Source organism: Zalophus californianus, chromosome 7 (assembly GCF_009762305.2).
Source record: "Zalophus californianus isolate mZalCal1 chromosome 7, mZalCal1.pri.v2, whole genome shotgun sequence".
In the NCBI taxonomy this organism is placed as follows: Eukaryota; Metazoa; Chordata; class Mammalia; order Carnivora; family Otariidae; genus Zalophus; species Zalophus californianus.
Genome location: NC_045601.1, coordinates 118,186,524 through 118,210,512, shown reverse-complemented (window position 1 = coordinate 118,210,512; position 23,989 = coordinate 118,186,524). Strand labels below are relative to the sequence as shown.

General features: G+C 53.6%; 3 protein-coding genes across 6 annotated transcripts; 2 read left to right on the top strand and 1 right to left on the bottom strand.

The window, feature by feature from the left end:
- The first annotated feature begins 20 nt into the window (after window positions 1-20).
- On the top strand, window positions 21-6,157 carry CFB (complement factor B). Of its 2 annotated transcripts, XM_027603815.1 has the most exons (18): window positions 21-315; window positions 405-638; window positions 1,047-1,232; window positions 1,377-1,550; window positions 1,798-1,899; window positions 2,000-2,136; window positions 2,430-2,568; window positions 2,903-3,034; window positions 3,325-3,426; window positions 3,516-3,653; window positions 4,140-4,237; window positions 4,363-4,480; window positions 4,655-4,808; window positions 4,915-4,991; window positions 5,180-5,292; window positions 5,385-5,517; window positions 5,598-5,647; window positions 5,948-6,157. In XM_027603815.1, the coding sequence occupies exons 1-18, from the start codon at window positions 252-254 to the stop codon at window positions 6,101-6,103; spliced, it is 2,307 nt and encodes a 768-aa protein (XP_027459616.1). In that variant the 5' UTR covers window positions 21-251; the 3' UTR covers window positions 6,104-6,157. The 2 variants fall into 2 exon arrangements, with proteins under 2 accessions (XP_027459616.1, XP_027459617.1); XM_027603816.2 differs by lacking the exon at window positions 3,325-3,426 and having other exon boundaries at window positions 104-315.
- On the bottom strand, window positions 6,158-12,184 carry NELFE (negative elongation factor complex member E). 3 transcript variants are annotated; one of them, XM_027603850.2, is made up of 11 exons: window positions 12,004-12,184; window positions 11,484-11,566; window positions 10,015-10,084; window positions 9,769-9,914; window positions 9,202-9,276; window positions 9,042-9,079; window positions 8,509-8,852; window positions 8,245-8,389; window positions 8,035-8,089; window positions 7,684-7,786; window positions 6,158-6,471 (listed from the first exon to the last, which is right to left on the bottom strand). In XM_027603850.2, the coding sequence occupies exons 2-11, from the start codon at window positions 11,556-11,558 to the stop codon at window positions 6,374-6,376; spliced, it is 1,149 nt and encodes a 382-aa protein (XP_027459651.1). In that variant the 5' UTR covers window positions 11,559-11,566; window positions 12,004-12,184; the 3' UTR covers window positions 6,158-6,373. The 3 variants fall into 3 exon arrangements, with proteins under 3 accessions (XP_027459651.1, XP_027459653.1, XP_027459652.1); XM_027603852.2 differs by lacking the exon at window positions 12,004-12,184 and adding an exon at window positions 11,683-11,953; XM_027603851.2 differs by lacking the exon at window positions 12,004-12,184 and having other exon boundaries at window positions 11,484-11,953.
- Window positions 12,170-23,941, top strand: SKIV2L (Ski2 like RNA helicase). Its single transcript, XM_027603782.1, has 28 exons — window positions 12,170-12,328; window positions 12,409-12,512; window positions 13,402-13,511; window positions 13,601-13,718; window positions 13,806-13,920; window positions 14,040-14,114; window positions 14,402-14,455; window positions 14,554-14,744; window positions 14,926-15,054; window positions 15,271-15,416; window positions 15,791-15,937; window positions 16,069-16,153; window positions 16,330-16,436; window positions 16,764-16,910; window positions 16,991-17,087; window positions 17,273-17,485; window positions 17,569-17,679; window positions 20,044-20,274; window positions 20,989-21,126; window positions 21,286-21,423; window positions 21,568-21,672; window positions 21,999-22,146; window positions 22,241-22,367; window positions 22,502-22,712; window positions 22,878-22,988; window positions 23,069-23,287; window positions 23,470-23,610; window positions 23,698-23,941. The coding sequence occupies exons 1-28, from the start codon at window positions 12,307-12,309 to the stop codon at window positions 23,896-23,898; spliced, it is 3,741 nt and encodes a 1,246-aa protein (XP_027459583.1). The 5' UTR covers window positions 12,170-12,306; the 3' UTR covers window positions 23,899-23,941.
- The last annotated feature ends 48 nt before the right edge of the window (window positions 23,942-23,989 follow it).

Here is a 23,989-nt window from a genome sequence, read left to right as displayed (position 1 = left end):
TTTCCTTGACTGGCAGCTCATTGGGCCCTCCCTCTTGGACATTCCGGAAAGCGGTGTGGGTCAGGTGGGTGGGGTGAGCCACAAGTGCCAGAATGCAGATTGCATAAAAGGCTGGAGGTTGTGGGGGGCAGAGGAAGAGAGTGCGACCAGGCCCAGGTCTGAAGTTTCAGCTTGGACACTGAGCCAAGCAGAGAGGCAGCACAAGCTGGGATAGGCCCCCAACCCCAGTTTCTCTCCTGCCTTCCATCACCATGGGGAGAAATCTCAGCCCCCAACTCTGCCTGATTTCCTTGGTGCTGGGCCTCTCGTCTGGAGGTAAGAGAGGGTCACAACCCCCCTTCCTGCTACCCCCAACACCCCTCCTTGGCCTTGTGAGGCTGGGCTTCAGCAGTCTTTCTTTTTAGGTGGGAGCACAACACCAATGCCTGGGGTCAGGGCCCAAAGCACCTGCTCTCTGGAGGGAGTAGAGATCAAAGGTGGTTCCTTCAGGCTTCTCAAGGAGGGCCAGGCACTGGAGTACACGTGTCCCTCTGGCTTCTACCCATACCCCGTGCAGGCGCGCATCTGCAGATCCACGGGGTCCTGGAGCACCCTGCAGACCCAAGACCAAAAGATTGTCAAGAAGGCAGAATGCAGAGGTTGGAGGGCAGTGAGGGTGGGCACGGGGTAATGGAGGGATGGAGCAGATGGTGGCCAAGGGCCAGACTAGGATGCTATTAGAGTGGTGTTGAGGCCAAGCAGGTAAACAGGGGAAGCTGAGCAAGTGCAGGGACTGTCTGGAACTGAAGCAGAGAAGAAGGGAGGAGGAAGGGAGTGAATCTTCACCGAGCATTTGCCCTGTGCCAGGCAGCCCCAGCAGTGAAAAGAACGCTCAGAAATGGGGAGCGAGGAGAAGCAAGACTCATCCTGGGTTGAGGATAGCCACTGTTTCTGTGGGACCAAAAAGGCACTATTTCTCTGTGACAGGGTCCCTGAGTCCAGGAGGGATACTCTCAAGAGAAGCCCTTCCTTTTCAGTAACTTCTACTTGTCCCCCCTCCCCCAAAGCAATTCGCTGCCCAAGACCACAGGAGTTTGAGAATGGGGAATACTGGCCCCGGGCCCCCTACTACAATTTGAGTGATCAGATCTCTTTCCACTGCTATGATGGCTACACTCTCCGGGGCTCCGCCAATCGCACCTGCCAAGCGACTGGTCGGTGGGATGGACAAACGGCCATCTGCGATGATGGAGGTGAGAAGCATCCCCTCCCCCAGCAATGGTATCCCCCCCCGACCGTGCTCCAGCCTGAGGAACTGGCACCACAACTCCTGTGCTCTACTGTACCATCCAGGCCTCAGGTTTCGGGCCTCACCTCCATGTCTCATGCTTCTGCAGCGGGGTACTGCCCCAACCCGGGCACCCCCATCGGCACAAGGAAGGTGGGCAGCCAGTACCGCCTGGAAGACAGTGTCACCTACTACTGCAACCGGGGACTCACCCTGCGGGGCTCCCGGCAGCGAACATGCCAAGAAGGGGGCTCTTGGAGCGGAACAGAGCCTTCTTGCCAAGGTGACCCTTGACCATGCCCTCAGGTTCAGATCCTGCCCTTTCATCCTCACGTCCGTATACCAGAGCACTGTTTCCTGCCCCTAATGCAACCCAGCTCCTTCCTCACTTCTAACCCTGCCTGTAGAACTTCCTCACTACTGAGCCCCCTTCCCGCCCCAGAAATCCATCATCCCGTCTCCAGTCGATGAGTCTTTGACCCCCCCTTCCCACCCCCCCAACATTTGACCTGATTTCTGACCTCTCCCAGACTCCTTTATGTATGACACCCCTGAAGAGGTAGCCGAAGCCTTCCTGTCTTCCCTGACAGAGACCATAGAAGGAGTCGATGCTGAGGATGGGCATAGCCCAGGTTTGGAGGCAGAGAGGGGAGGGAGGCAGGGAATTGGGGGAGGATGAAGAGGCAGGGGAACCATGCATGCTGGAGCCTGAGTTTCTCTGGTGGCACCTAGGGGAACAACAGAAGAGGAAGATTGTCTTGGACCCCTCGGGTTCCATGAACATCTATCTGGTGCTGGATGGATCAGACAGCATTGGGATCAGCAACTTCACAAGGGCCAAGAACTGTCTCAGAGACTTCATTGAGAAGGTGGAGCCCCCTTCCCCCTGAATGTGAACTCTGCCCTGCCAGGACTAGTTCCCTGATGTTCCCAGGCCTCTGGGCCACAGGATCCCAGAAAACCTCTGGTCTGATTCTGTCCTCCTTCCCTCTTACTTGAAGCAGTTTCCTGACCTCTAACCCAATCATCCAGGTGAACCTCAGGGTGACCAGTCAGCCCTTGAGTTTCTGATTATAATTTTCCCTGTCCCAGAAAAGCTGCTGACCTCTCCCAACCATAGTATTCTTTCAATGCCATGACCCTTTGCTCCCCTAACCCACAGGTGGCAAGCTATGGGGTGAAGCCAAAATATGGTCTAGTGACATATGCCACAATCCCCAAAGTCTGGGTTAGAGTGAGAGATGATAACAGCAGCGATGCAGACTGGGTCACAAGGACACTCAACCAAATCAGCTATGAAGGTCAGAGGTCAGGGAAGGGACTGGTTGCGGGGAGGTTACTTTGGAGTCAGAGAGGTCAAAAGATTCAGGGTTGTTGTGGGGAGGTGGTGGTAAGACCACGTGGGAAGGCGGGGCAGACCACTTTGCAGTCTGTGGTCGAACAGCAGGCTCATCCCTGGGGAATACGAGTCACTGGGGACCTGTTGGGGGCTGAGAAGGTCACTTTGTGGCCAAAGGGAAGTCAGTTTTGACAACTCAAAAAGCTGAAAGATGTGGGATTTCAGTTGTTGATAGGCCTCTAGGGTTCATAGATGACTTAGAAGACCAGGCAAGGTGATCTCTTCCCTTTCCACAGATCACAAATTGAAGGCAGGGACTAACACCAAGAAGGCCCTCCAGGAAGTATACAACATGATGAGCTGGCCAGGGAACTCCCCCCCTGAAGGCTGGAACCGCACCCGCCATGTTATCATCCTCATGACTGATGGTCAGAAGGGACCCTTCTTGTGCCCCCGGACTCCCAAACCTTTTGTACCAGCGTGTGGTCCACATGTAAAGCTAGACTCATGGTTGGAGCCCTGAGTGCTGCTCGGGGCCCCAACCATGTTGATCATTCCTGTGACTCTTTCCAAGGAGGAATTCTTCTTAAGCCTCTTTGTGATCTGTCACTTCCATCCCCTCAAGCTGCTTACCCAGCCATGTGTCACTACTTCCAGCCAATTTATCTTCCTTGACCCTCTTCTTGCCTCCCACCTTCATGGTCCATCTCTTCTACAGGCTTGCACAACATGGGTGGGGACCCAGTCTCTGTTGTTCATGAGATCCGGGACTTCCTGTACATTGGGAGGGATCGCAAAAACCCCCGGGAGGATTATCTGGGTGAGTTTTATTGCCCAGGATCCAGTACCTTACTTTCTCAGCTCCTGTCCCCAGGGCGTGGACACTCAGCCTCCCTTTTTCTCCCTCAGATATCTATGTGTTTGGGGTTGGGCCTCTGGTGAACCAAGAGAACATCAATGCTTTGGCTTCCAAGAAGGATGGAGAACAACATGTATTCAAAGTCAAGGACATGGAAAATCTGGAAGATGTTTTCGTCCAAATGCTTGGTAAGAAGATACCAAGAGGTTGTAAAGAGGTCAGGAAACTGCCCAGGTCCCCCAAGGTCACTCATACTGCCTCTCCTCCTGAAGCCTCGGCAGTCTGGAGGGCCTTTCTTGCTGCTCCTTCTCTGTCACATTCTTGTTTCCTGGCACTATCCGCTTCCTGATCTTAGAATCATGGAGCTCTGACTGACATCAGAGAGCTTTCTCAAGTCCCTCGTTTGACACATGGGGCAAGTGAGGCCGAGAACAGCCTAGGGACAGCAAGCCAGCTAGAGTTGGGCCTGAAAGCAGCCAGGTCTCCCATCTCTTAGTTCCAAGTTCACTTCACTCTAGCTCACGGTTCCTTGCCCACAGTGTAAGGAAAACAAATGTCCCATGACTCTCCTCTCCTTCCGGGCCTCATTACCGTGCAGACGCCCCTCCCCCAAAGGCTGCTGCCGGCTGGAAATGAAGTGTCCCACCTTTCGGCACATTCTCCTTTCTTACTAGATGAGACCCGGACACTGGGGCTCTGTGGAATGGTTTGGGAGCACAAGAAAGGCACTGATTACCACAAGCAACCGTGGCAGGCCAAGATCTCTGTCACTGTAAGCACATCGTCCTGGTGGCGGGGACTCCTGGCAGGGGGAGTCAGGGTGGAACGGGGGTAGGGGAAGGGGTAGATTGTGGGGTTTGTGGAAGTTGAGCTTTCCCCTCTGCCATTCTGTTCCAGCGCCCTTTGAAGGGACACGAGACCTGTATGGGGGCCGTGGTGTCTGAGTACTTCGTGCTGACGGCGGCACACTGTTTCACAGTGGATGATCAGGAACACTCAATCAAGGTCAGCGTGGGTAAGGACGCAACGCATCAATCCCCAGTTTCAGCTGCGCAGGAGCCCACGCTCCCCCGGTCCTCACAGCAGCTCCGTCCCTGGCACACTGGGCTACTTGGGGGTGGCGCAGAGGCAGGAGGCTGCCCGCAGAGAAGTGGGTTGCCCTGACATACCCATTTTCCTCCTACCTTAGGGGGTCAGAAGCAGGAATTGGAGATACAGGAAGTCCTATTTCACCCCGACTACAACATCAATGGGAAAAACGCAGAAGGCATTCATGAATTTTATGACTATGACGTGGCCCTTATCAGGCTCAAGAAGAGGCTGACGTATGAAGAGACTGTCAGGTGAGCCCTCTAGAACACCGAGGAGTAAAGTTCAGGCAAGGGGGTGCTGCAGGCCTGGGGCAGGTCCACTGTGCTGTCCCTGAGTTTCCCCATCTCTCCTTAATAGGCCCATTTGTCTCCCCTGCACCCAGGGAGCAAATCAAGCTTTGAGGCTTCCACTGTCAACCACTTGCCAGCAACAGAGTAAGATATTCAGGGAGAGTAGCACAAGTGGGGCATGACGGGGTGCTGTGGGGGCAGATGATGGCCGGCCTGGTCCCTAGCTCACAGGAAAGCGCTGAGGGACATTTGCTGAGTGACAAAGGCAATGGGGAGATGGTGGAGGGAGGGAGGGAGAGAGCTAAAATGACCCAGCCTGTCCATTCGTCCAGTGCAAGAGCTGCTCCCTGCGAAGGATATCAAAGCTATGTTTGTGTCAGAGTTATCCAAAGAGGGGAAGAAGATGCTGGTTCGGAAGGAGGTCTACATCAAGAATGGGGACAAGGTGAGGAACATGGGGTTCTAAGCAGGTCCTCTAGGCCCCAGTTCTTCCTGAGCATGCTCTGTTCATCACCCCTTTCTCCTCCTCACCTATAGAAAGCCAGCTGTGAGAGAGATGCGCGGTATGCCATAGGCTATGACAAAGTCAAAGACATCTCTGAAGTGGTCACCCCCAGGTTCCTTTGCACTGGAGGGGTGGATCCTTATGCTGACCCCAATACTTGCAGAGGTAAGAGAAAGCTCTTTGATCATGCTGCATGTTCCTGAAGCCCAAGAATCGCTCTCCCTACAGCTTTTCCTCCCCTGTAGGTGATTCTGGTGGTCCCCTGATTATTCACAAGAGGAGTCGCTTCATTCAAGTGAGTTACCCCTCTCCTAATTGTGGGGAGATGCCAAGTGGTCAGCATGGGCCCTAAAGCAGGAAAGCTCCATGGGTGTGGCTGGAAAGAGGAGACCAGAGCCTGCTTCCTTACAACTGTTCCTTGAAATCGCCGGCTAAGGCCCTGTGTCCGGCCTGTGTGCTAGAGAGACCAGGAGTGAGCTGGGTCCCCAGTCTAATTCTTCTAGGTTAACTCAGATGCAACTAGGAATAGCTGAGTTTCCTGGGATCAGGAAGGAATTCTACCAAATGATCCGTGGCATCCCCTTGCCCTCTCCAGGTTGGCGTGATCAGCTGGGGTGTCGTGGATGTCTGCAAAGACCAGAGGCGGTGGCATCAGGTGCCTGCGCATGCCCGAGACTTTCACATCAACCTCTTCCAAGTGCTGCCCTGGCTCAAGGACAAACTCAAAGATGAGGGTTTGGATTTTCTGTAAGGGGTTTCCTGCTGGAAAGGGGTATGAGATCAAATTAAAACAGCTGCGACAAGACCTGTGTTCAAGATCCTTTTGGGGGAAGGGAGAAGGGAACGTGCACTGGCCATGTGTTACAACTGAGAGAAAATCTAACAGCCGTTTTTAAAGGCTCAACCCCAATCCCAGGTGCTGAAGAACCAGAGGCTGAGGGAGATGTGTGAGCTTCCACCTCAGTGTTTTACTGAGACCAGTGTTGGTGCAGATGAGGCACACGGAATCCAGCTCCATTCCCTAGAAGCCATCCACAAGGTTTTCCTTGTAGACATCATCGCTGTAGACAATCTGGGTCCTCTTGTCCCGGTGGCAACCCTTAGGGCTGTTCTGGACAGCTGGGGAAGGAGGAAAGGATTGGTTGAGTTCTGAAGCACTGCATCTGAGCACTACTGAGGCCAGAGACTCGAGTCTGACCAGCTCCCTCCTGGCCTCTGGCCCTTGGAAGCCCAATTTCAATGCTGCCCTCTGGTGGCCAGGATGGCCTGGCTCCCTTCAGCCGCCTCAGGGCTACCGACCCATCCCCCAGGCAAGGAGCATATGCTGTTACTGTGGCCCAGGCAGATACCATAACGGATATTTGGTTCTTAGAATCATCCCAGATGTCATTGTTGAGACAACTGAATGATGTTAACCCATTAGAACATCTCCGTAGGCCTTTGTTGACATCTAGTCATTTCTTGTTCCTTCCTTTCGTCTGGAGGGCAGCTCTTGCTCTGAACACACCTTTCTGCCTACTCCTTTGCCAGGAAAACCAACAGGTAGAGTGGGCTATTTGCACTAAACTAAGAAATGCTACTGGCTCCAGTGGGAGAACCATCCTGGGTGCGGCTTTGACCCAAAGCATTCTTCCTCAAGCCTCAAGCTGTTCCCTCCCCTTCTTTTCTCCTCCCTACGCTGACGTGTTCCTCTCTTCACCCCTTCTCCAAGGATTCCATCCCTGCCATTCTGGGGTCAGAGTGACTCACCCCAAACCAGCCTCCATTCTCTTGGATCTCCCTGCACCCTGACACTGCTGATACTTCCCTGCTTCCAAAGCTTGTGTCCTTTGGCTTTAATGGCTGCTCCCTGAATATTCCCCATGCCCAGGCCTGGGTAATTCTTTTCCCCAAATTCAGTCTCCCGTGAGGATACTACCATTTTGCAGCGACTCTGTGATACAGAGGACTCTGATCCGTGTTTTCATTCCTCACTTCACACCTAAGTAAGTTGCAGATCTCTAATTTCAAATGCTTATTTTATAAAAACCAACTACACTCCATCTCAAAATGAACAAAGCCAGGTGAGATGCTCATCTTCTTCACCAACCTCCCCTTACTTCTACTTTCTTCCCTGTTCCAGTTACTGCTTTGGGAGTTGTCGTCTCAAACTTTTTCTCTCCATCTTCTCCTACCTCTAACTGACAGAAGGCCTGACAATTCATATTCCCATTCCACGGCCTCCACACAGATCCAGGCCTCTATCACCTCTACGGGATCCTGGGACATGCAGGGGAACAAACAGAAGGGGTGAGCTGTGGGGAACAGGATGAAGGAGGAATCCGTTCTTACCAAGGGAGCCCCAGACAGACTTGCCAGTGGCAGCATCCAGCATGGGCTGTTTGCGGGCAATGCTGACTTTGAGCTGTACGGACTCCACCTGGGTCCCGTTGAGCTGGGGCAGAAGAGGGGAGGAAGCAAAGTATGGGGGGAAATACTGCAGACCAAGCAAAGGAGGAATTCCAACAGTTGCCACCCTAGAAATAGACTGAGTGAGGATCTGAGAATACAGCGTTTCTCGTGTGACTAGGAAGAGACTTTCTCTGTCAATAGGAAATGATTTTCTCCTGGCTCCCAGTATTTTAAAGAGAAAACATGAGGATAGCAGGAGGGATGGGAAGAACAGATCTGGGAAGTCCCAACCTCAGCGACGGCCTGATCTGCTGACTCCATCTTTTCATAGGTGACGAAGGCACAGCTGGGATGAGAGAAAACAGGGTCAGTAGGGGGCCTATGGGCTCTTGTGGACCCAACCAAACCCAGGCCTCACAGGCCGCTGGAGATAGGCCAGTGTTCCGCCCTCAAACCCAGGTCCTCCCAGGACTTATCATCTTGCCCCACAGTCATCCTTACTTTCTGGGTGGGTCCATGGAGAGGTCAATGATGTTTCCAAAGGGAGAGAAGGCCCCACGGAGGAGGGTGGGCGTCATGTCTTCTCCATATACATAGAGAGTATTCCCCTTCCGAGGGGCCCTGCGTTCAGGGAATGAATCCGACCCTGTGGGATCAGGAGTCACAGTCACAAGATGCAACCTGTCTCAGCCTCTGCTTTAAGAGGCCACTTTGGTAGGACCCACCTAAACCCTTTCACTTCTCCCACCAGCCCAGATCACTCACTGCGGAAAGGGCCCTCTCGTTCTCGATCGCGGTCCCTGTCCCGATCACGGTCCCTGTCCCGATCTCGGTCCCTGTCCCGATCGCGGTCCCTGTCCCGATCACGGTCTCGATCCCGTTCCCGATCTCGGTCTCGATCCCGTTCCCGATCTCGGTCTCTGTCCCGGTTCCGCTCACGACTGTGGTCCCGGCTGCGGCTTCGGGGAGGGGAGGCTGAGGAGCGGGCACCACCACGTTCTTCGTAGCCCCAGTCAAAGCTTCGAGGGGGACCATCACCAGCCCCTGGACCCTCTGCCTCTTCCCCATCTGGCCCCAGTTCCCGAAGCCGATCACTGGAAGACACAAAACTGGGGAGAGGCAGACAGTGAGGATCAAACGGGGCCTTTACCTTAACTTCCCAGACCCTGTGGAGACTTAACACCCCCTCTGAAGCCCCAGTTCCTTCCACTCCAGCCCTAAACCTCCCAAGCATCCAGGCAATCAACCCTCCCCCACTCCCTCCAAATGGGACCCAGTCCTCTCTCTAGCTCTCTAACCTCTCATACAGAGATTTCCTCTGGGGGCGTCTGGATGACTGCAAAAGAAACCACGGACAGTTAAGATGAGTCCTAGTTGCTGGCATGTGGCCCCAAATATGTGGGTCTCTCATCTTCCTCATTCCCCAGGCCTCCAAGGACAGAGAACTGAGAACCATACCTCCTGCAGATCGTCATCGGCAGATATGCTCCTTTGGAACGGCTGGAAAGTGGGGACTGGCCCCTTCTCAGGGTCCTGGGAAGGTTGTAGAGATCTACTTCAATGTGAGAGCAGGAGGCAGCCTAACCGTGTGACAAGGGGTTCCTCTTCCCTCACCCTCTTCTTGGTGTCTTCTGGCCTCTTTCTTCTCCTTTAATTCCTTTGTGCATTTCTTACTTGATTATGTATTTTTCATAAATGACCTAACATACACTTAAGAGTATTTAGCTTATCTGTATGTTTCTTGAGCCCGCTGACATCTTCGACCTGTTCAACTCCTCAGAATGACAAAACCCAGAAGTTCGAATATGTGGTAGATTAAAGCCACAGAACGTGTAAAATGGAGAACTGAGAAGTCAGCCAGTGTCTTCACTTTACAGATAAGAAATCTGAAGTTCAGACCTGTATAACAATTTGCCCATGACTGAATAGACGTTATTTTTCCCCTAAATTTTACCTCCATTCCAACGTGGAAAGATGCCCTCTGAAGTCAAGGGTCCCCTGAACAATCTTTCTGTTTGTGCTCACCTTTAACTTCCCCTCTAGGGTTCGAGAACGTTTGAAGCCCGAGTTCTTGGTCTCGGCTTTGATGGCACTGATGGCTCCTGATTTCACCAGCTGCTTTGCCTGCTCTGTTGCTGTGGCTGTGTCCACCACAGGCTGCTCAGACAGTGCTGGAGTGGTGAGGGAAGGGGGCATCATTTGGCCAAGCTGTGGGAGACGTTGGCCCCACGGTGCCCACCCCAGCCTATCCCCATCTCCCCTGTCACTCACAGCGTTTCACACCGCCTTGGCTGGCTGTGCTGCTACTACTTTGCTTCTTCAGAGCCAGCAATGCCTTTTTCTGGGAACGAGAGTGAGAAGAGAGGGATTGGTGAGGGCCAGTCCCTGGCCCGGTCTGCTCCCAAGGTCCCTCCTGGGCACCTCACTCCAGGGGACACCTTTCTCAGAAAACAATTCAGGTAGTGTCCCTGCAGTGATACTCTGAGGCAGCCCTGCCTCTCACACGTGGTCCACTGGATCATCTACAATACCAGCAATACTTAATGTAGCCAAACCACAGTATCCAAAGGCTTTCCAAAGTTTCAGGTTTTTGAAGTTGAAGACAAGGAATTCAACCATGGACCAGCGCCCCAAGATGTAAGCTGCAAGTAAGTATAAGCCTATGTGCCTTTCTCAGGGGCTTCATCCATCGATCCCCTGTATGTTTAACAAGGACACGCCATTACTTTGTAACAGAGGGATGCAAAAGTATGAGACAAAGTTCCTTCCCTCGAGAAGCTTACAGCCTGAGAAACAAGATGATTAGAGATAATTATCAAGAATGATTCTAAAAGGTGCAGACTGCTCGTAGGTGAAACCAAGTAAGATTATCTGATGCCAAATGGCTATTAAACTGGTCCCTGGATAGAATCTACACAAAACAGATCGAAAGAAAAGGGCATTTTAGACAAAGAAAACAGGATGGCAAAGATGCAGAAATAAGAAGGCTTTGGGAATGCATGGTTTGGGACTAGTGAATAGTTCCATTTGACTAGAAAGGGATGCCAAAGTAAGGCTTTGTTCTATAAACAACGGGAAACCACTTTCGGGTTTTGAGAAAAAGAGAGAGTTTTGTGTTTTCAGCAGTTCATTTTAATAAGAATGAAGGAAGTCTGCCCAAAAAACCACTGAGAAACTTCTTGAGAAACCATTACAAAAGTCTATGTGAGCGTCAGCAAAAACTCGATCTATGAAATACACAGGAAAAAATAAACAGAAGAAATCACTTCCAAGGAAGAATCAAGAAGACTTGAAAATGTCTGGCTATGCAAAAAGTGGAGAAGTCAGAGATGAGATTTTGATTCCAAACACCTGGGAGAACTGGCTGTGGTCACTCCTATTCGGAAGATCAAGAAAAGGAACTAATTTGGAATAGATAGGAAGATGACAGCTGCAACAGTGGGTACCTAAGGGCTATCAGTAACAGACTGGATAGAACTGAAAAAACAAACCTGGAGACTACCACCTCTTTGGTGGTACTAAAAGCCACGGAAAAGGAAGACAACTCCATGGCAGAATGCACAGAAGAGAAGGTACACACCAAGACTCGGGAAAAGCCCAGCTATGAGGCTACGCTGAGAGGAGATATGTCTCCAGGTATGAGCTGGAAGAACCCCCCCATCCCCTCACACTCACCCCAGGTGTTCTCAAGAGTGTAGAGTCTGTGAAAGGTTGGGCCACGCCCCCACACACTCCCTCACCTTTTTCTTGAGTTTGTTGAATTTCTTCTGCAGAGCCTCCTCCTCCTCGCTCAGTCCGGGGGGTATCACCAACATGGTGGCTCCTGGTTCAGGGGCAGGGCCCAAGACATCTTTCTCCACTGTCACCGCCCAGGGTTCACACGCCGTCCACACTGTACCCAACCGCACCCCTCCAGGCCTACCTACTCCTGTCTTTTACCTCTCCCTATCCCTTGCTTAAACCAGGCTGCCGTCCAAGCCCCCGCTCGTCGGGATCAACCAGCATTCCCTCTTCTCTCCAGCAATCACGGCCACCAGCGCTTTGAGGAACCAAGTGGCCCGGGAAGGGGGAAGCACCCCTTCCGTCGCCAAGACGATGGCATCAGACACCCCCTTACCCACACTAGGGGTATGGCAACCGCGGGGTCCAAACGGCACAGGAGGCAGTGGAACCCGCGCAGCGCTCTCAGAGCAACGAAAAGGGGAAGAAGAGAAGGAGCTCGGAAAAAAGGGGCGAAGGGTGAGAAGGAGAAGATCTTACCTGAGGGGGCGGTAACCGGGGTCCCACGGTCTCGGGCGGCGCCCGCGCGGGCAGCGGAGAGCGGGCTCAGAGCGATGACGTAGCGAGGGGCGGAGAACGCGGTAACCAAGGCGGCCCAGGGCTAGACACTTCCGCCCGGCGGTCCCCTCCCGGCTCAGGTCGGCCTCTCCGTAGCGCTTGTCTTCGTCCCCGGCGTGGGTGTGTGACGGAAGTCGCCTCCACTTCCGCCCGCTCCGGGGCTGGGCTCACTCCACGGCTTCTCCCCGCATTTCCGGTCGGCCCGGCCGCTGCCGTGGCTCCAAGATGATGGAGACGGAGCGACTCGGTGAGGGGGAGGGGGTGGTGGAACGAAGGAGTAGTCCGGGGGTGACCCTTAACCTCTGACCTCTGACCTTCCCCCTGTAGTGCTGCCTCTTCCAGATCCCCTGGATCTGCCCCTTCGGCCGGTGGAGCTGGGATGCACAGGGCGCTGGGAGTTGCTGAATGTGCCTGGGGCTCCAGAGAGCACCGTGAGTGACTTTTGACCCTAACATTGAACTTCAGACCTCCTCCAACCTCCTTACTGTTGGACCCTAGCGTAACCTCATTTTTCTGTCTCTGGACTCCTGTCATTTGGGCCTGCCTTGTGCTGGACAGACCCCAGCCCAGTGGGCCGGCTGTGGGTCAGAGCACATGTGAAGACAGAGCGGGGAGTGCTGGGGATACCTGAGCGCTGAGAATTACTCTTTCTGACGTGTCATTTCTCTTTGGAGTCACCTTGGGTCTCCAAACACCAAGGCGCTTGTTGACAGCTAGCCTTTGTTGCCCTGACTCATCCTTAGTTTTGGGTCCCCTTTTCCTAAAACTAGTGATTCTCAAATTTAAGTGTACCTTGTAATTAGTAGCGGGGACTGTTTTTTTTTTTTTTACATTTATTTATTTGTTAATTTTTAAAAAGATTTTATTTATTTGAGAGAGAGAGAACGCGAGAGGGCGGAGAGTCAGAGGGAGAAGCAGACTCCCTGCTGAGCAGGGAGCCCGAAGTGGGGCTTGATACTGGGACTTCAGGATCATGACCTGAGCCGAAGGCAGTCGCTTAACCAAGTGAGCCACCCAGGCACCCCAGTGGGGGGGATTTTTTAAAATGCAAACCTTAAACCCAATCCCAGAGATTGTGAAGTTACTGTATTTTATGTTGCATTGTAACGTATTGGTAATCACTGCTGCAGGTAAATCAGTAGCAGGTAGTTTGTGCTGGAAAACAGGACGATCTTTGGAAAACATTGCTTCTGCCTGGCTGTCCTAGTCGGTCTGGAATGTCTACTGTGTCTGATTTGAACACAAATTTCATCACTTTCTTTTTTGTCTGTGTCTTATGCTCTTTCTTTACCTAATGCTTCTCGTCTTGTCCTTTACCAGCTTCCCCACGGCCTCCCTCCCTGTGCCCCAGATCTGCAGCAGGAAGCAGAGCAGTTGTTCTTGTCATCTCCAGCCTGGTTGCCTCTGCATGGTGTGGAGCACTCTGCCCGGTGAGGGGTCTGGACTAGGGAGATAGGCCTCTGAAGGAAACTGGGACAGGAGAGAAAGAACACCTGAAAATTATTTTCCTTTTCTGCAGAAAATGGCAGAGGAAAATGGATCCCTGGTCTCTCCTGGCCACACAGGGGGCCCCAGTGCCCTCCGACCTTCAGGCCCAAAGACACCCAACCACGGGGCAGATTCTGGGCTACAAAGAGGTAAGTGGTCAGAGGCCACAAGAGGCAGAATTGGGAAAGGGTCAGAGGCAAGCTCAGCCTCACTGGGGCTGTGGTCTTTTGCCTCAGGTCCTGCTGGAGAATACAAACCTATCGGCTACCACCTCCTTGTCTCTTCGCCGGCCCCCAGGGCCCATCTCCCAGTCCCTGTGGGGGAATCCAACACAGTACCCTTTCTGGCCAGGTGACTTTTGTGGAAATGGAATGGTAGGAGAGGGTGCTCTCCGTTTTCAGGGAAGGGTTCCCCACCCATCCCATAACCTCCCTACCCCATGAGTCCCTATTTGTCCACTCTCTCCCCAGGTGGAATGGATGAGCCCACCATAATAGATCTGAGCACTCGGGAGGAGGCTGAGGAGGAGATAGACTTTGAGCAAGGTGAGGTGGTGTCAGGATGGACCCTTGGGAGTAGGGCTGTGAGTCTGGGTCCTGACACAGAGGGGCCCAAGCCTATCATTGGCCTGCTGCCAGTGCTTCTGTGCCTTTGAGACAATTAGGAAAAGGCCTCCTTGCCATAACAGTCTTTACTGTCACCTCTCGGAAAGTTGTCACAAGTACCCCATTTGCAGTGTATGTGCTGTGAATGGCATCCTGTGGGCTTGAGTAACATGTGACTTGTGTGACACTGTGTAGTGGTGCTGATTCTGTCTGTCTTTGTCCCTCAGATCTTCTTACTGTTCCACCTGGCTTCAAGAAAGGTGTGGACTTTGCACCAAAGGGTGAGTTTTAGCTTTGAGATGGGGCAGAGAAGTGGTGCCCTTCTCCTGTAGAACAAAGATGGATATGAACAGGTTTCCCTTTTTCCCTTGCTCCTCAGATCACTCAGCTCCAGCTCCCAGCTTGCTGAGCCTCAGCCGTTTGCTGGAGCCTCTGGATTTGGGTGGGGGAGATGAGGATGAGAGTGAGGCAGTGGGACAGCCAGGAATTCCCCGAGGGGACGCTGTTTCTGCCTCCCCCTGCAGTGCTTCCCTGGCCCGAGCAAGCAGCTTGGAGGACCTAGTGTTGAAGGTTGGTGGTTCTGGGCAGTTGAGGCAGGAAAGAAGGGGCCTTACTGGAGGGCTGGGGGTGGGGTGGGGTGGCTTGCTTGGTTAGGTTTAAGACGAAGGAAGACTGTAGCATCTTTTGGGAGGGGTGGTGATGGAGAGTTCTCTGACTGTATCTTTAGCACCCCTACCCATGGCTTTTGCAGGAAGCATCTACAGCTGTATCCCCTCCAGAGCCCCCCAAACCCCTGCCTCAGGAGCAGTGGGCGATTCCTGTGGATGTCACCTCCCCTGTTGGTGATTTCTACCGCCTCATTCCCCAGCCGGCCTTCCAGGTAGGGTGGCCCAGTCCTCACATGCTCCCCTACCTCCTGCACACTGTTCCCCTCATCTTTCCCCCTCCAGGCCAGATACCCTCCAGGTCATTCTTGGGCCTCAGTCCTGGCCTTGCCTTGCTCTGGCATGCCACAGCCACCTTGCATGTCTCAGGAGCTGGAGTCAGGAGGGCCCCTTTCCCTTCTCCAGCCACCATCTATTTCGCTCTCCCGCAGTGGTCATTTGAGCCAGATGTGTTCCAGAAGCAGGCCATCCTGCACTTGGAGCGGCATGACTCTGTCTTCGTTGCAGCTCATACATCTGCGGGGAAGACGGTTGTGGCTGAATACGCCATTGCCCTTGCCCAGAAACACATGACGCGGTACCGGTCCCCTCCCCTGCCTCCCCTTCCACCAGCTGGTCCTGGGTTCTCCTGCACGCTTTCTGCTTGTCATCCCTTTCCACCTCTCCCTCATCCTTCAGATAAGAGGTTTGGGGAGAAACCGAGACGGGGCCTGGAGTGAAGTAGGAAGGTGCGGTGGGGAGAGTGGTTGGAAGACCCGCGTTAGCTTTGGAAGGGGTCGGTCTACAGTTTCTGTGGGGTTGTGTCATGCAGGAGACTGTGAGGGCAGTTTGGGGGAAGAAGGGGGGCGCCTGAGCTCTGGCATGCCTCTGGGAGGGCTCAGGGTGGAAGAGGTGATGCCGCCCAGGAGGCTGTGGGGGGACTGACCGGCTGACTCTGTGCCCTCTTCCCAGCACCATTTACACGTCGCCCATCAAGGCCCTGAGCAACCAGAAGTTCCGAGACTTTCGAAACACATTCGGGGATGTGGGATTGCTCACTGGGGATGTACAGCTGCACCCAGAGGCCTCCTGCCTCATTATGACCACAGAGATCCTTCGGTGAGAGATAGGCACTCAACACGGGTGGATTTTTGGTCAGGAAGGTGAGGCTGCTCTGGACAGCATGTTGACTGAGAACAGGGTGGAGTTAGGAGCCACTGGGGAGTCAGCCTTTGGCCTCTCCTCCCCAGCTCCATGCTGTACAGTGGCTCAGATGTCATCCGGGACCTGGAGTGGGTCATCTTTGATGAGGTTCACTACATCAACGATGCTGAGGTAGGAGGCGTGGGGGCCCTAAATTCCAGCAGTCCTCTCCTGTGAGCCTAGATCACACACCTTTGGGGACCTTACTGCCTTCTTTGCCCCCAAATGGAAGCCTTTGCGCTTCCCTCAGGGCAGCAGGGCAGTCCCCTCTGAACTGCCGGTGACCGGTCTTCTCTCTCTGTGCCCAGCGTGGGGTTGTGTGGGAGGAGGTGCTCATCATGCTCCCTGACCACGTCTCCATCATCCTTCTGAGTGCTACCGTCCCCAACGCCCTCGAGTTCGCCGACTGGATCGGGTGAGATGCGTGCCCTGGGATGCTTGGGTGGATGGGGCTGTGACACTCCTTGGTTGGGGGAGGGGGTGAAGACTTCCGCAGCGAGGAGAGTGGTCAGGTCTTGAGGGTGGACAGGAGGAAGGGGTGATCAGGGCATATGTCCGACCTGACTGGCTGCATGACCCCACTTGGGTCCAGAGCATTTTGTGCGTTGGGAGGTGGGAGGATGGGACAGCCTTCCAGTCTGGCTCCCAGAAAAGACTGGTTGAAGCCAGAGGGGCAGTGTGGTGGGGATGTGCCTCCCTTCCTGCACTCTCGCCCCTGACTTGCTGTCTTCTCCCCCTTCAGGCGACTGAAACGTCGCCAGATCTATGTGATCAGCACTGTTGCGCGCCCTGTTCCCTTAGAGCATTATCTCTTCACGGGGAACAGCCCCAAGACCCAGGGGGAGCTCTTTCTGTTGCTGGATTCCCGAGGTGCTTTCCACACAAAGGGGTAAGCTGGAGATGGGGCAGAGTCAGCACTGGGTCCACTGGGTCCAGTGACTGTGATCACCAACCCTCCCCGTGCCCCAGGTACTATGCAGCTGTGGAGGCCAAGAAGGAGCGGATGAGCAAACATGCCCAGACCTTTGGGGCCAAACAGCCCACGCATCAGGGGGGGCCTGCACAGGTGAGAATAGGTAGGCTTTGTACCTGCTACCACCCGTTTCAACTCTGTCCATTCTTCCTGTCTTCTCCAGAGGTTTGGACTTGAGCTTTGAACATTGTCCGACTTGACACGGCTTCACCTCCCCTCACTTTGGCCCTGACTGGTTCAGGGACTCAACCTTTGCCCCTTTCTGCCCCCTTCCCCAGGATCGCGGTGTGTACCTGTCCCTCCTGGCCTCCCTCCGCACCCGTGCACAGCTGCCCGTGGTGGTGTTCACCTTCTCCCGGGGTCGCTGTGATGAGCAAGCCTCGGGCCTCACCTCCCTTGACCTCACCACAAGTTCAGAGAAGAGTGAGATTCACCTCTTCCTACAGCGCTGCCTTGCCCGCCTCCGTGGCTCTGACCGCCAGCTGCCCCAGGTGTGGATGGGGGGTCTTGGGGACTGGTGGGGAGAGGATTCTCCACCCCCTCATTCCTGACCACGGGCCTCGGCTCTCTGCAGGTCCTACACATGTCCGAGCTTCTGCACCGTGGCCTGGGTGTGCACCACAGTGGCATCCTGCCTATTCTTAAAGAGATCGTGGAGATGCTCTTCAGTCGAGGCCTGGTCAAGGTACACGCACTGGTAGAAGGGGAACTCCTCAGAGCACTCGCTGCTCCCTTCAGGGCTGCCCAGAGGGTGGAGGGGCAGGGCTTTAGACAAGACAGCTCGGTGGTTAAGAACTTGGGCTCTGGGTCTGGATTGCCTGCATGTGAATCCCAGCTTACTTACTCACTGTGTGACCTCAGGCAAATTTCTTAACCTTCCTGAACTTTAGCTTTCCCATCTTAAAATGGAGAGGCACAGATAGGTATGGCAGTATTCAGAAGAGAAACCCAAAAAGCTAGCAAGTGTCTGAAAAGTTATTAGTCATCAAAAAATGCAAATTTAAAATACTCAACAAGAAATGACTTTACAGGGGCGCCTGGGTGGCTCAGTCGTTAAGTGTCTCCTTTCGGCTCAGGTCATGATCCCAGGGTCCTGGGATCGAGCCCCGCATTGGGCTCCCTGCTCTGCAGGAAGCCTGCTTCTCCCTCTCCCACTCCCCCTGCTTGTGTTCCCTCTCTCGCTGTGTCTCTGTCAAATAAATAAATACAGTCTTTAAAAAAAAGAAATGACTTTACAGCTATGAGATTGGCAACGTTTAGGAAACTGGCTAATGCCAGGTGTTGCCAGATATCAGAGACTATAGGATTATAGGAACCCTCATATAGGTGTAGCCACTCTGGAGTGCACCCTGGCATTCTTGAAGCAAAAATATATGTAATATATTCTTTGACTCTAAATTCCATTTCTGGGTATATAGAGCAAAGAAGTTCCCACCCTGGTCTAGGAGTGAAAATGCCCACTCTTCTTTGTTGGCTATAATCTTGTGGTTGGGTGCTGGTGGCACCAAGGTGCCCTCCCCAGAGGAGCGGGTAGGTAACTGTCCGGGATGCGCCCACAGTGCTCTGCAGCAGTGGGAAACAATGGATTAGTTATAATCACAGGAACGGTCAGGGGTGTTGAAAATACTGTGGCGGAATGAACGTGAGGAAAAGAAAAAGGTGAGATGCATGATTGCCTTTATTTTGTTACTACTTTTTATTTTGAGTATAGTTGACACACAATGTTTCATTAGTTTCGGGTGTACAGCATGGTAATTCATTTTCTGATTACATAGTGTAAGTTTCCATGGTATGCTGCGCTCACAAGTGTAACTACCGTCTGTCACCGTACGTTGCTGTTATAATGTCATTGACACTATTCCTTAGGCTGTGCCTTCTGTGCCTGTGACTTCTTCATTCCATGACTGGAAGCCTATATCTCCCACTCCCCTTCACCCATTTTGTTCATTTCCCCACCCCCTTCCCTCTGGCAACTGTCTGTTCTCTGTATTTATAGATCTGATTCTGGTTGTTTGTTTATTCATTTGTTTTGTTTTTTAGATTCCACATAAGTGAAATCATATGGTATTTGTCCTCAGTCTTATTTCACTTAGCATATATACTGTGCTGTAGGTCCACCCATATTGTTACAGATGGCAAGATCTCGTCCTTTTTAATAGTCCAATACACGCTCCACATCTTCTTTATCTGTTCATGTATGTTGATAGACACTTGGGTTGTGTCCATATCTTGGTTATTGTAAATAGTGCTACAGTAAACATAGGAGTGCATATATCTTTTTTTTTTTTATTTATTTTTCAGAGAGTTGTGGGGGAGGGACAGAGGGAGAGAGAATCTTAAGCAGGCTCCGTGCCCAGCGCAGAGCCCAACACGGGGCGACTCAGGGCTTGATCTCACAACCCTGAGATCATGACCTGAGCCAAAATCGAGTCGGACGCTTAACCAACTGAGCCACCTAGGCGCCCTATCATATATCTTCTTGAATTAGGGTATAACTGCCTTTAACTTGGATTGTAAATTCACGCACTCAAAACAAGATACAATCTGCAAGAATATATTCACATGAAAAGATACTCTACACTGGGATGATTGATGGTGGGGGGATGGGATAAGCTATGGGGGTTATAAGAAAAGAAGTAGAGGGGCGTCTGGGTGGCTCAGTCGGTTAAGCGTTTGCCTTCGGCTTAGGTCATGATCCCAGGGTCCTAGGATCGAGCCCCGCGTTGGGCTTCCTGCTCAGCGAGGAGCTTGCTTCTCCCTCTCCCTCTGTCTGCAGCACCCCCTGCTTGTGTGTGCGCTCTCTCTGTCAAATAAATAAATAAAATCTCAAAAAAAAAAAAAAAAAGAAGTAGATAGTTAAATAGATAAAATGAGGAAAATACAGTGCTTGGGCTATAGATTTGCCCTGAAAGTTAAATGAGATCCTGTGAGTTAACCGTCTGGGACCATGCCTGGTGCTTACTTAGCCTCGGCTACAAAGCAAGGTGCACTTGGCCAGGGCTGGGTGTCTGTGTTGAACCTCTGTTGAGCCTCTTTTCCCCTATCCCAGGTCTTGTTTGCCACAGAGACCTTTGCCATGGGTGTAAACATGCCTGCCCGAACGGTGGTGTTTGACTCCATGCGGAAGCACGATGGCTCCACCTTCCGGGACCTGCTCCCTGGAGAGTACGTGCAGATGGCAGGCCGAGCAGGCCGGAGGGGCCTGGACCCCACAGGCACTGTCATCCTGCTCTGCAAGGGCCGTGTGCCTGAGATGGCAGACCTGCACCGCATGATGATGGTGAGCCAGGATGGTATGAGGCTGAGCTGGGAGGGACCCAGCTCTGGGCACCTGCTGAATTCTCTCCTCCGACCCTCTTCCCCTCTCCTTTCTTTCCACAGTTCCTTGAACAGTGTAGGGCTAGGGGCACAGTCAGATATCTATGTATAACTTTTGACTTCTGAAAGACTAATAGCCTATGCTGTTGGCCCAAAGCTTTACTGATAACAGACGATCAACACCTATATGTATGTTGTATGTGTTATATGTTGTGTTCTTGCAACAAAGCTGGAGATGAGAAAATGTTATGAAGGAAATTGTTAGAAAGAAAATACTTACGGGACTATACAATATTTATTGAAAATAATCCATGTGTAAGTGAACCCACGAAGTTCAAACCCATGGTGTTCAAAGGTCAACTGTACGTTTTTCTTTTGCCTGGGAGAAACCAAGGTCAGAATGAGCAAGTATGAGGATTAGACCGAATGTCATCTCTAGTCTTTTGTCACTGTGAAGACAGAGTTAGGTAGAACTTTCGAGGGTCTCTTTAGTTTTTTTCCTCTTATTTTGCAGAGAAGGCGAGTAAGCAGTTTGTCTAGGGTCCCATGGTTGCAGAGTGGGGACGGGATCTGCTGGGAGTAGAACTGGTCCCCAGAGGGCCGGCTGGGGAGCAGCTGGTCCCCCCCCCCCCCCGACCCCCTGCCAAGTCTCACTGGCTTCTCTGACCTGGCCCAGGGGAAGCCGTCACAGCTGCAGTCCCAGTTCCGACTCACGTACACCATGATCCTGAACCTGCTGCGGGTGGATGCCCTTAGGGTGGAGGACATGATGAAGAGGAGCTTCTCCGAGTTTCCATCCCGCAAGGACAGCAAGGTGAGGAGTTTGGGATGACCAGTATACCGGGCAGGCTGTTGGGACGAGGGAATCCAGGCTGGGAAGGGCGGACATCTAGAGACCAAGGGGTGCAGGTGGGGAGGGTGGCACACTGGGCTTGGAGACTGTCCTTTCACACCTCCCCCCACTTCCGCCCAGGCCCATGAACAGGCTTTAGCTGAACTGACCAAGAGACTGGGGGCCTTGGAGAAACCTGACACGACTGGCCAATTGGTTGACCTGCCTGGGTATTACAGCTGGGGGGAGGAACTGACAGAGACCCGGAGCCTGATCCAGGTGAGTGAGTGTTGGGGGGGTGATGGAGGAAGGGGGGAAGAGAATGCGACACTCTGGGTGCTCCTGAACTTAATCCCAGCCTAGTCTCTGTGTCCCTGTGATGCTTCCTTTATTCTCTCCTTTGTGCGCGTCCCCACTCTTCAGCGACGCATCATGGAGTCTGTGAATGGGCTCAAGTCTCTTTCAACGGGAAGGGTAGTGGTTGTGAAGAATCAGGAGTATCACAACACATTGGGTGTGATCCTGCAGGTGAGGGCAATGGAAGCTTGGACCCCAGAGGGAGGGAGTGGGGGGCAGGGAGGAGGGAGCCCTATCTCCATCTTCCCCACTCGGCCGGGGGCATTTGTAGTCACAGCGGTGTACTCATATGCCCTCTTGCTCTCCTTTCCTGTTGTCACCACTTTGTGCCTACCTCCTTGTCCTCTTCTGAAGACTGTTCTAACTTGGTCACCAGTCCCTATCGGTGGGCTCCATAGTTGCTCCGTGGCCCCTGCCTGAGGGTGGGCACCTGCTCTCTGCACTCTGTGATGTCCGCTCCTTACGTTGCCCTGGCCTGGCCTCCCCCCCCACCCTAGGTCTCCTCAAACTCCACCAACAGGGTATTTACCACCCTGGTCTTGTGTGATAAGCCTGTGTGTGAGGACCCACAGGAGAGGGCACCAACCACCCCAGATGTGCCCTACCCCGATGATCTTGTGGGATTCAAGCTGTTCCTGCCTGAAGGTAAACATGGGGCAGATGTCCGGGTTCCTGACAGCAGTGCGGGCCAGACGCCTGGGTCCATGGTAACGTTTGACCCTGCTCTCCCCTTTCCCAGGGCCCTGTGACCACACAGTGGCCAAGCTCCAGCCAGGAGATGTGGCCGCCATCACCACCAAGGTGCTCCGGGTGAATGGGGAGAAGATCTTGGAGGACTTCAGCAAGAGGATGCAACCGAAATTCAAGTCAGAGATGCTGGAGGGATCTTTTCTGGGGAGGGACCATGTAATGGGGTGTGGAGAGGTGTGGCTGGGGTCTTGGGGGCTTCTGTGGAAGAGAAGACTCTGCCCTAGGTTTCAAGACTTTGCTCCTTCCTCAGGAAGGATCCTCCCATTGCAGCCGTGACCACTGCTGTGCAGGAACTGCTGCGTCTGGCTCAGGCCTACCCAGCGGGACCCCCTACCCTTGACCCTGTCAATGACCTGCAGCTCAAGGATGTGTCAGTGGTGGAGGGGGGGCTCCGGGCCCGCAAGCTGGAGGAGCTGATCTGGGGGGCTCAGTGTGTGCACAGCCCCCGCTTCTCTGCCCAGGTAGGGTCCTGGACGCCAGCTCCCAGAGAGGTGTGTGGGGGGGTGCGGGTTTTCCTTCTGGTCCCCTGTAGACTGGCCAGCCCCATCTCTGCCCTTGTCCTTGGTGCCCTCCTGCCTTGGGGCATTGGGGAAGGCTAACGTGCTTCTGCTGGTGGCTCTCTGCAGTACCTGAAACTGCAGGAGCAAATGCGGATACAGAAGGAGATGGAGCGACTACGCTTCCTGCTGTCGGATCAGTCACTGCTGCTGCTGCCAGAGTATCACCAGCGAGTAGAGGTGGGAGGGGCAGCCGTGGGGGGCAGGGGGCTAGTGAGTGAGAAGATGGCAGGCTCCCAACACCTACCATCTTTCTTCAGGTGCTCCGAACCCTGGGTTATGTAGACGAGGCAGGCACCGTGAAGCTGGCGGGGCGGGTGGCTTGTGCCATGAGCAGCCATGAGCTCCTCCTCACTGAGCTCATGTTTGACAACGCTCTGAGTGCCCTGCGGCCAGAGGAGATTGCGGCCCTGCTCTCCGGCCTGGTCTGCCAGAGCCCTGGGGACCCTGGGGAGCAGCTCCCAAGCACCCTCAAACAGGTATGGGTCACCCACCCCAATTTCCCCCCCTTGGCTGTGGCATTCCCAGTCCCCATCTCCAAGTGACCCCCTCCAGCCCTGTTAAGTGCCCCTAAGAGCTGACGTGCCTTCTTCCTTGACCTGGGCCTCCCTACTCCTGGAGAAGGAAGGCAGGGTCTGAGCCTCTCCTTTCCCATTTGCAGGGAGTGGAACGTGTCCGGGCTGTAGCCAAGCGGATTGGTGAGGTCCAGGTGGCCTGTGGCCTGAACCAGACAGTGGAGGAATTTGTGGGGGAGCTGAATTTTGGGCTGGTCGAGGTTGTATACGAGTGGGCCCGGGGCATGGTGAGTAACTGGGGTTTTGTGGATGGCTGGCTGGGGAGAGGCTGGCCAGGTCTACCACATTCAGTCCTCACCCTGCTTCCCCCACAGCCCTTCTCCGAGCTGGCGGGGCTGTCGGGGACCCCTGAGGGCCTGGTGGTCCGCTGCATCCAGCGCCTGGCCGAGATGTGTCGCTCGCTGAGGGGGGCAGCCCGCCTCGTAGGTGAGCCTGTGCTAGGTGCCAAGATGGAGACGGCGGCTACCCTGCTACGGAGGGACATCGTCTTTGCGGCCAGCCTGTACACTCAGTGAATTCCCTCTGTGTAAAAATGTAGTAATAAAACAGCAAGCCACCTGCATGTACTTGAGGTGTTGGGCAGGGAGACTCAGGCAAAAGACACAG